Source organism: Podarcis muralis, chromosome 9 (genome assembly GCF_964188315.1).
Source record: "Podarcis muralis chromosome 9, rPodMur119.hap1.1, whole genome shotgun sequence".
NCBI lineage: Eukaryota > Metazoa > Chordata > Lepidosauria > Squamata > Lacertidae > Podarcis > Podarcis muralis.
Genome location: NC_135663.1, coordinates 79,912,442 through 79,923,059, shown reverse-complemented (window position 1 = coordinate 79,923,059; position 10,618 = coordinate 79,912,442). Strand labels below are relative to the sequence as shown.

Sequence of the window (10,618 nt, the reverse complement as noted above, 5' to 3'; positions counted from 1 at the left end):
CTGAGGTCCAGCGCCGAGGGCTTTCTGATGGTTCCCTTGCTGCGAGAAGCCAAGTTACAGGGAACCAGGCAGAGGGCCTTCTCGGTAGTGGCGCCCGCCCTGTGGAACGCCCTCCCATCAAATGTCAAAGCGATAAACATCTACCTGACATTCAGAAGACATCTTAAGGCAGCCCTGTTCAGGGAAGTTTTTAATGTGTGACATTTCAATGTATTTTTAATCTTTGTTGGAAGCCGCCCAGAGTGGCTGGGGAAACCCAGCCAGATGGGCAGGATACAAATAATATATTATTATTATTATTATTATTATTATTATTATTATTATTATTACAAGAAGAATGTACGTTTAAAGAAGATTGGAAAACATCTATTGAATACTATTACTATGGGAAATAGTTGTGTACAGCTGAAAACGCTGGCAGCATTAAGATAAATTCAACTGTTTAAATAAGTTTTGAAGGATGCAATAATGGAATACCGGATGGTATAGTTTTTGTAAAATATGCAGGGATTTATGATATGTAAAATGAACAATGGAAAGAGAAGAAGGGAAGTCATTGATATCTTAAGAACGTAAAATGAGTATTTTAAATTGTAAGACAGAAAATTTTATAAAAATTATATATAAAAAAACGCTGCCTCGAACTGCAGGATAGAAAATACCACGAAGCCGCAGCTTTAGCTTAGAAAGATTCTTAGAAAGCCTCGATCCGTTTCAGCCTTTTAACTTTCGCAGGTTCCGAAGCGGCGAGGTGGATTTTTCACTTTCCCCCCTTCGCGCGACCCGCTCCGAGGGGAATATTTGCGGGGATCTTTTTTTGTTTTCTGAGGGATTGAGTGTTTTCTGACTCCGCCGAGGGCGCGAAGGGAATCTCCCTCGCCCGGCCGGAGGGAAGGCGGAGGAGCGGGCGGATCCCGGGCAAAGCAGCCGCCGCCGCCGCCGCCATCCAGCCTCCCTTCCTGCTCGGCTCGGCTCACTTCCGCGGCCCCCAAGATGGAGGAGGAGGAGGAGGGGCGCGATCCGCGGCTGAGGCTGAGGCGGCATCTCGGCGGGCAGCAGCAGCAGCAGGAGCCGCCAGGCCCGGGCGAGGCCGGTAGGTCGCCCCGCTTAGGAGGGAAGGAAGGAAGGCCGCCCGGGAGGAGCGGCAGGCCGGGCGGCCTTGATAAGCCGGAAAGTGGAGCAAAATAAAGCGCGGGGTGAATAATGGGCGCGGGGCTCGCTCTCCCCCGCCCCACGCGTGCCTACTCGGAAGTAAATCTCGCTTTGAGCCGCGGCGCTTGCTCCGGGGTAAATGCGCCTGTGCGCGAGCTGAGCACCTGGAATTACTGCTGTGCATTTATAATTCATACCCCGCCATTTTCCCTGACAGGAACCGGGGATAAAAGTAGGAACAGCTAAAAACCTCGGGGGTGGGGAGGTAGCTACCGTTGCAAAACAAACAAGTTACACGCCGATAGAATCAAAACTACATATGTGGGGTGTGCTGTTAAAACCATACAAATAACTGCAATAATAAAAATGGCAGGGCGCAAGCGACTCTTGATAAAAGCAGCCAGTTCCCCAAAACTTGTTGGGATAAGAAGCCATCCAGCTTCTCCAGGCAGGGAGTTCCCAAGTTGCCGGGGAGGGAGCCTCCCCCCTGAGGAAGCCCAAGGGGGGCGGGACTGAGAGATGGGCCTCCCCCGAAGAGCCCTGGCAGGTTCCTATGAGGGCGCGCAGTATTTCAGGCACCTTGGATCCAAGCCATAGAGGGCTTTTGGGGAGGTCAAGCAGATGCATTTAAGTGTGCATAAGGACCTGCGCATGAAATGCATTGAGGCCCTTGGAATCCCAGCGCAGCTTTGAGGACCTTCCGAGCTGGTCTTGGAAGAGGGGTTTTAGCCTCACTAGGCATACCCTGCCCTCATTTCTGGCTTCAGGGGGGTGAGGAAGGCTAAGGGGCTTGTTTGTGTGGTGGTCAGTGGCGCTGCTGCCACCCACCACTTGGAGGCAGCCAAGGTCTTGGTCCGCTGGTGCACCAAGGGTACGTCTTGGAGGACCAGCACTCTGCCACCCAGCACCGGCCATTGCCATCAGAGCCAAAGAGGGAAGCTAGGATTGTTTGGCAAACCCAGCGTTGAGCTGTGGCTGGCGCTCCTGCTTGAAATCCCCTTGCCACCTACCACCCTGTTCCAGCGTCCCTTTCAGAGGACTTGCTTCTGCGCTGGGCAGTGGAGACGCTTCTCAGGTCACTTCTGCTGCTCACTATGCCAAGAGCTTCAGTTTTACCTCCTGTTCCCTGGGCGAGGATCACCCTCCGTAGCTTCCTAGCTCAGTGTGTTCACGAGGGATACCTTTGCTTTTATCTCCCAGCTCCAAGCAGAGGATGAAAGGTGAGGTTTGGCTAGCTATCATTGCTAAAGGGCAATGGATGACTCACCATGGCAAGGAGTCGTGCAGAGTGGAAGTGTTGAAGACTGCCGGGAGGCAGCCCCTCCTGAAGGGGTTGCCTGATCCGGTAAAGGAGGTCACATGCCTGCGCCCAGCTCTGGAAGTGAATGGCTTTTGTCCTTTTTCTGATATATTACTCACCCTTCATCATAGCATAGGGCGGGTCAGCCATTAAAAAATACGGCAACAGGTTAAGTCAAAAGAATAGGGTGGGTCTTAAAATACATATCTCAACCATCAGGGCTGGCCCACCCATGATGTAGATCTTCACTCCTCCCTTCTTCCCTGACAGGGTGTGGGAAGCCATTTGGGGGTCTTCCTCAGTTGCCAAAATGTCTTGGGTCAGTCATGTCAACTGTCCAAGGTCAGAGGACAGGTCTGTGCCTTCAGCATACTGTGTAATGACGATGCCAGCTGTGGGGAGGGAATGCCACAACTTAGGGGCTGCCCAGAGAATGTCCTCTCCCAGGCCACTACCCCATACTTCGGAGGGCAGTGGAACTATCAAGAGGGCCCCCTCTGCTTCTCTTAATGCCTAAGGGGGTCTTGTAGGGAAGGAGGTGTTTTTTCAGGTATCTGTGGCCAAAGTCACTTAGGGATTTAAAACTAAATCCCTTGAATTGAGCCTGGAAACTTACAGGCAACTAATGCAGCTGTTTTAAAAGAGGTGTTATATGAGTTCTAAATGGAACCCCTAGCCAGCAATCCGGCCGCTGCATTTTGGACCAGTTAAAGCTAGGACAGTATTCCTAGCCACAAAAGCCTCCTGTTGGATCCTGGAGTACCCCAAACTACAGTTAACCCCTTAGACCTTAGAGGTTACTGAACGTTCAAAGCCATCCATGTACTTATGGATTTATTTATTACACTGAAAATATGTAGTAATATATTGGCTTAACCTCTTGTCATATAATAGTTTCTGCTGTATTTCAGGCAGCCAGCAAAGTATATTGTCAACAATATGTTATGACAAGTGGGAACTTGTGATAAACTAATGGCTGCAAGGGTGTGGGAAAGGAGGAAGGAGTTCCTCAACCCCCACCTTTTTGCGCCTTCCTTTCCACAGGTAGGTCCCTCTGCCACATGACTTAGAGGTACCCACTACCACTTTTGTCCCCAAGCCATGTAGATTATTCCACTGAGTGCACACCCTGCTTTGCCTGCGCCAGAATAAATAGACCACCCTGCTGCCAAATGCCTATGATTAAGATGAGCAGAGCATTGAGAAGTCATGTAGATTTCAAGGCCAACTGGGATGAGGTGATAGGCATTTGCAGTGCAACAAAGAATGATTTAGAAACCTGGTGTGCATGTTTTACTTCTGTAAGGTGGTGTCTTGTTTAATGACGTATGCAAAATAATGGCGGTTTTATTTACAGTTGAAACTACCAGCGTAGAGAAGAAGGAGAAGCCGCTTCCCAGACTTAACATTCACTCTGCATTCTGGATATTGGCATCAATAGCTACTACATACTACATTGAATTTTTTAAAGTTGTTAAAGAGATTATTCAGCAAGAAAGGTAAGGAGAAGAGGTGGTGGGTTTTTTTGGTGGAGGGTTTACAAGTAGAAGTTACACAAAGGTATTTACAAACTCAGTTGGATTCTCCCTAAACTTTATTGTAGATTAATCAGTATAACATAACAGTAAGAAATATAATTTAAAACACTTGAAACATCTGTGTGAGAGGGAGGAGGGATCCATCTTAGTTGCTAAGAACAGCAGCGAGTGAAAATGGCAGTTCCTCATTGTCTTCTTCTATTCTGATCTGATAAAAGAAATATGGAGTAATTTTGGTGCAGCTTTCTTAGATCAGATACACTCTATGCTTCAACCCCCATCCCATATACCTTTCTATTTATACAGTAAGACACCCAGCTGAAACCAGCACTGTTTTATGTATAAATGTGTCCTAACATCTAATACGAGTGGAGTTTATATTTTAGGAGAACTTCTCCACATCTGGCACCCTTTGGGTTTGTGATTGAAATTTGCCATTTTCTGTTTAGGGCTCCCCTACACTCTGTCAGGATAAATCCCAGCATTGCTTTTAGTTCTGCATGAGCAGACAAGTGTGTCTTAGTAAAAAGTAGTCAGATAACCTATTAAGAATTTCCATTCCCTAGCTAGCCTTCCTTCCCATCTCCTGTTCTGCTTTCTCTCCTGTCGTACAATGACTGAACAATCAGTGCTGCCTGCCAACTTTGTTGATTAAAGAAGCCCCGTGTCTAAGAATTCCACACACAGAAAGTGAGGACCTCTTCTCAATAGGGAGCCAGTTAGAAGTTGGAGTACTGCAAAATTTGGATGCAGTAGCAGAAGGCAGATAAGGTATGTTGCTTTCTGCATCTTAAGAGAGGCCTGGCTTGGAGCATAATGTGATCTGAGGCAATGTTAAATTCAATGTATTTTTGTTTTTAACATTATTAAAGCACATTTTCTCTTTCTCTTGCAGCTGGTGGTTTATACTTGGCATTTGCTTATTGATTATCAGTTTGTCTGTGGCCTTTTATTGCATAATATATCTTGAGTGGTATCATGGAATCGAGGACTATGATGCCACCTACCCTGCACTGATACCTATAACAACAGCTAGTTTTATTGCGGCAGCAGTTTGGTAAGTTGTTGGGTAAGAGATACTAGTTTTCCAGGCTTGCATTGCTTCAAAAAAGTCTGTGTGTTAAATGATGAGGGAAAGGTGTTACATATGGACCCCAGATAGGAGTAATAGCAGACTACACACATATTTGTTCTTCTGAAAACATGCAGTGGCTGCCTGTCTGTCTTGTGTGGCTGGCTGAGAATTGCTTCAATTACGCAGGAAACAATGGTCCACTTCTGCGCATGGAAGCAGGCAGATAGGCTCTCCCTGCCCAAGCCATGGGGGAGGTGGCCAGTCCACTCCTGGGGGTGCCAGGGTCCTACGTGCCATAACAAAACTTTGCCTTGAAGACTCTGGATACTGAGACATAAGTTTCAAATATATGTGGATATCTTCTGCACATTGTACACCTCTTCTTCTGGAGACTATGTGTAAAGGAATGTTCTCATGGTATCTCAGTTCAAATATACTGTGAAACTTGTCTCACTTTGGGATTTGGCTGGTTCTCAAATTGCCCGTACTGTAATATTCTCTACTTCTTGCAACATATGCTACATGTTTCTCTCTCTTTCTTTTCCCAGTTTTAACATTTCTTTATGGCCCATATGGTCTTTCCTCACACCTGTGGTGCTCTTTGTCCAGTTCATGGGTATTGTGATGCTTGTGTCGCTCCTGGGCTAAATCTTTTATGGTAAGACATTGTAATGATATACACATCTAAGCATGCCTCTTTTGAGTTATGTGATGCACAGTGGAACCTTGGTTTTTGAACATCTTGGCCGCCGAACGTTTCAGAAGCCGAACGCCAAAAACCCGGAAGTGAATGCTTCAGTTTTCGAATGCACCTCGGAAGTCGAATGGCTTCCGAGGCGCGTTTCTCATTTTTCTCCGTTCACTTTGCCAACAGCCCTTTGAGTCTCGGTTTTCAAACGTTTTGGAAGTTGAATGGACTTCTGGAATGGATTACATTTGAAAACTGAGGTTCCACTGTATGTGCTTTCTGAAGTATTTTCATTCCTAACAAGGAATGAAATGTTTCCTGCTTGGCAGGGGGTTGGACTCGATGGCCCTTGTGGTCTATTCCAACTCTATGATTCTGTGATTCTAGGACTCTGAAGTTGTAGCTGAATGTGAGAAGATTTGATTGCCTGCAGGACTAGACTGTGAGATGGGATGACATAAAAATCAACCCCAGCATTTAAGAAATTATTCCAGCCCTGCCTAGAGATCCAAGGATTTAATTTAGGACCTTTTGTATGCAAGTTATGTGTTCTGCCACTGAGCTACAGCCCGTTCGTGGCAATGGCTCTGCAGTTATGAGACAGCCATATTGGGTGATATATTTAAAGAATTTAATTATCAAAACTTTTATTTTAGTTTTTTTAAAAATATGTCTTTCTTTTATATAGTGATTGTTGTAATAATGTGTTTCTGTGTTTCAGTTAAGGCATGGGAAAATGTGACCCTGCAGATGTTGTTGGACTCCAGCTTTCACCACCCCCAGCCATCAGGACCAGTGGTTAGTCCAACAACACCCGAAGGACACAGGTTCCTCATCCCTATTTTAAATGTTCTGTGTTACCTTGGTCTTCTAAATGGGGAAAATGGGGTGTGTTCAATAAATGGGTTGCTAGATGTTTACTAATAAAACTGCAAGAAGGTTTGCCAGTAAACCTTGTATAAAATACAGTCAGCCTTGATGGGAAAAGACAAAACAGAAAGGTGATGTTTTTTGCAAGGCGGGGTGGAACATTGGGTGATATCCAACTCACACTCTTGAGTAAGCCTATTAAAACCAATGGACTTAAGTTACCTGTCCATTGATTTTGATGGTTTCACTCTGAGTATGTCTAAGATTGCATACCACCCCCTGTCATAAGCAGTAATAGCTTTTGTATTATAAAGAGCTTTAATTGTCTTTTTAAGACTACTGAGTGTTTTTGTGCTTATTTCATTTTTCTTAAATTTTAGATTTCTAGACTCTGCAGAGTTATAAAATTAATTAGTTTTACAATGAATGTGAGATACTTGTTAAGTGTAAAGATACAGCTTGGTTTAAATGTATAAATTTCTATTTTTCACTGTACACTACCATATTCTAGAAAAGTAAATGGTGGACCTGCCAGCATACGTACTTGGATATACTGGGATCCTGGGATGAAGACCTGCAAGCCGATCTCAAGCAACTTGTGTTTAAAAGGGATATTCACTTGAATTGTTAAACTTGTTTTGTGTTTAATAGGGACACTTTTACTTTGAACTATGATCTTAAACTCTGGGGATATGAGTCATTGAAATGCTAACAGAATAGTTTTGCTATTGTTCTGGCATAGCTATTGACTTAACCTATATTAAAGTGTATCACAGGAAATCATAATTGATTATGTTTAAGAAGTTAATAATAGGGACACATTTCGCCCTTTTAAAAAATAATTATGTTCATGATATCTTTGAGAGCAATGAAAATAGTAAATCTCCAAATTGCTGAATGATTAGTTGTTTGAATTGTTAAATATTATATAAACACATAAATAAATCAAAACTATAATATATTTAACCACCCGCCCTGTGGAACGCCCTCCCACCAGATGTCAAAGAGAAAAACAACTACCAGACTTTTAGAAGACATCTGAAGGCAGCCCTGTTTAGGGAAGCTTTTAATGTTTGATGGATTACCGAATTTTAATATTTTGTTGGAAGCCACCCAGATAGGCTGGGGAAGCCCAGACAGATGGGTGGGGTATAAATAATAAATTATTATTATTATTAACCATGTGTGACAAAACATGTTCTGCTTTTGTGCTACAACCTTGTGCAAAGGTATCTTGTAGACCACAGTAGAGCTTTGTTTCCATTTTCCCTTGGAGCATGTGTGCATGGGCACTCCGTATCCTAGGCTGTATCCTAGAGAATGCGAAAGAGGTGTGTGCTTCTCCAGCCCTCCCAGTTCACGTTCCTTGATTGAGAGGTGCTTCCCATTTCCTGTGATGGCCTGGCAAGCTGTCTGCACTTGTGCCAAGGAAGAAGCGGGCAGGGGAACATAAGGGTCTGATAAGCCCTATGGGATTCCTCCAGACATGGCAACTGCAGTAGGGCCAGCAGGAAACAGAGTTTTTACTATCCGGTGGTATGGTATTATTTAACAAAATAATATGTTTCATGTTTTGATAAGATTCTATCTGAAGGCCTATTGGTTAAAGCAAAATTAGGTATATCTTTAGCAAGGTTTTTATTTATTTCTTTATTTCATGAAATTTATACACCGCTTGATTGTAAAAAAACAAAACAAAACCCAAAGCGGTTTGCAAAAGATAAAACAGTAAAATCAAGAAAAATGTACAGCCCTGCTTTTAAACATGCAAAGGTTAAAATTACTATTTAATAAAGAAATCCATGAAGGGGTTACATAAAACAGGGTTTATAAAATCTTATGTAAGGCTTTTGCTAGTGTAAATTTGACATTTGAGTGAAATTCATTTAAATTTAGTATTATAATGTATAGATGTTGTGGCTAAAAGTAGTTGACTTGCAAAGCTGCTATCACTTTTTTAAAAACAACATCCACCAGCCCCCTCACAATTATACATATCTGAAATAGACGATATGACTGTTCAGTATAAACTTCAGGACACATTATTAAAGAAGAGCTACATCTGGATTTAGAGAGGAGCTGCAAAAAGACTGCTTAGCTCATGAGGTTGCTTGTTGGCTAATCTGTTAAAGCAGAAGTAAGAGAACTTCCAGCCCAGGGGCCAGATGTGGCCCTGCTAGCTTCCGTATCTGGCCCTTGGGGCTCTCCCTGGGTGATACTCCTCACTGGCCCCATTCTGCACCTCCAAGGTTTTTGCCTGGCTGGAATGTGTCTTTGAACTCCCATAATGCCTAACCGTGCCAGCCACTGTCATGTGGCTCTCAGAAGATTGCACAGACTGGAATGTTGCCCTGCAAAGGCTGGAAAAGGTTCTCCATCCCTGTGTTTAAAGCAAGTTGAAGGACTAAGTATTAGTGAGGAACTCATGAGCAGCACTAGAAAGCCATTGTTTAAACAGTGGTTTAAATGCAGAGTGGTTCTGTAATTCTTTTCCAGTACCCATCTTGTAGACAGGCACATTTGAAACACTGTTAAAATGAAGAAGTTGGATGCAAGTCCATAAACACCGTGCATGCTGATTTCAATGAGGACTTGCAAGTTAACCTGCCTAGGAGAAATTCCTATTTTCCTGAAGTTACAGCACATTTACGGTAACCTGTTAAAGTCTTACAGTACTGACGATACTTATTAAAGATAAAATGAGCACTCAAGTACAGTTTACTGTACAGAATAGTTGGGAGACTGGTTCTCTGCTGGTATAACTCCCACAAGCTCTTGAAACTGTGACACTGAGCTGCCTAATAAGTCCATTCGAAGTTTAGAGAGAAGAGGTGCAGTGAGCCTCTTGACAGCTACCAGTCTGAGCCAGTGTTATTCAACTCTTTGCTCCCTGTCCACTTACCCTTCACTCTCCCCTTGCTGCTCGCTGAACATTAGGGCTGGGCAATATCAGGTTTTCAACATTGTGATAGAGCGCTACATCATGATGATTCATTCATTCATTCATGAGGTGCTGGGGTGAAACGGCTGCCTCCAGCGCCCGGCTCAGGAAGCGTCAGGCTCAAATCTTATAGAGGCACTTTTTGCATGAACTGACATCTCCCCATTGTTAATGTAGCTGTAGCTGTTCAGTGTCTCATAATGTTATTTATTTACAAGAATTTATATACTGCTTGATTGTAATAAAACCTCACAGTGGCTTACAACAAATGAATAATAGAACAAGTGCCCTATTGGGTCAGATTAAAGCTTTATCTAGTCCAACATTCCCAGAGTGGTCAGCTAGATATTTCTGGGAAGCCCATCAGCAGAGTCTGAAGGCAATTGCCCTCTTTGCTTTTGCCTCCACAACCTCCCCCCAGCAGCTGGTATTCAGAGACACATAGCTCAGCAATAGGCAATAACTCTGCAATAGGCTTATCTGCTATGAATTTGTATACAGTGGTACCTTGGTTTAAGAACAGCTTAGTTTATGAACAGCTTGGATTAAGAACGCTGCAAACCGTGAAGTAGGTGTTTTGGTTTGTGAACTTTGCTTTGGAATAAGAATGTTTCGCTTCCTGTTGAGTGTGTTCTATTTGTAAATTTAGTCCCCCGCTGCTATGGGAAAGCACGCTTTGGTTCAAGAAGGCTTTGGTTTAAGAACGAACTTCCAGAATGGATTAAGTTCATAAACCAAGGTAACACTGTAATTGCCTTTTATAGCTATATAAGGTAGTTGCAATCACTACATCTTGTGCTAGCAAATTCTACTTGTTTATCTATGTGCTATAATCTGAAGAAGAACATCTGCATCTACTGCCAATCAATTTCATCAAATGATCCTGAGTTTTAGGATTAGAAGAGAAGGAGAAAACTTATCAGTTTTCCTCTGTACTATCCAGAAATTAACCGTCTGCCATGTCTCTGCTCCCACCTGTCCAGGTTGCCCCATTCTAAACTGAGCCCCCAATGCTCAGACATTTCCTCTTGAAAAAAGTCCCCCAAAGTTGATA

At 43.6% G+C, this 10,618-nt stretch overlaps 1 protein-coding gene across 4 annotated transcripts; it reads left to right on the top strand.

Annotated features, from left to right (window-relative positions):
* Window positions 1-796: 796 nt before the first annotated feature.
* Window positions 797-7,802, top strand: TMEM128 (transmembrane protein 128). Of its 4 annotated transcripts, XR_003708272.2 has the most exons (6): window positions 797-1,093; window positions 3,810-3,951; window positions 4,886-5,047; window positions 5,614-5,723; window positions 6,475-6,580; window positions 7,135-7,802. XR_003708272.2 is itself a non-coding variant. In XM_028744319.2 (5 exons), the coding sequence occupies exons 1-4, from the start codon at window positions 994-996 to the stop codon at window positions 5,711-5,713; spliced, it is 504 nt and encodes a 167-aa protein (XP_028600152.2). In that variant the 5' UTR covers window positions 797-993; the 3' UTR covers window positions 5,714-5,723; window positions 7,135-7,802. The 4 variants fall into 4 exon arrangements, 3 of the variants coding, with proteins under 3 accessions (XP_028600152.2, XP_028600151.2, XP_077790659.1); XM_028744319.2 differs by lacking the exon at window positions 6,475-6,580; XM_028744318.2 differs by having other exon boundaries at window positions 6,475-7,802.
* Window positions 7,803-10,618: the final 2,816 nt, after the last annotated feature.

What these genes read in the sequence shown, in the direction of transcription:
- TMEM128 (XM_028744319.2), top strand. Translation starts at nt 994, where the DNA reads ATGGAGGAGGAGGAGGAGGGGCGCGATCCGCGGCTGAGGCTGAGGCGG. An exon ending in GCCAGGCCCGGGCGAGGCCG is followed by an intron (nt 1,094 to 3,809) that starts GTAGGTCGCCCC and finishes TTTTATTTACAG; the next exon opens with TTGAAACTACCAGCGTAGAG. An exon ending in TTTATTGCGGCAGCAGTTTG is followed by an intron (nt 5,048 to 5,613) that starts GTAAGTTGTTGG and finishes TTCTTTTCCCAG; the next exon opens with TTTTAACATTTCTTTATGGC.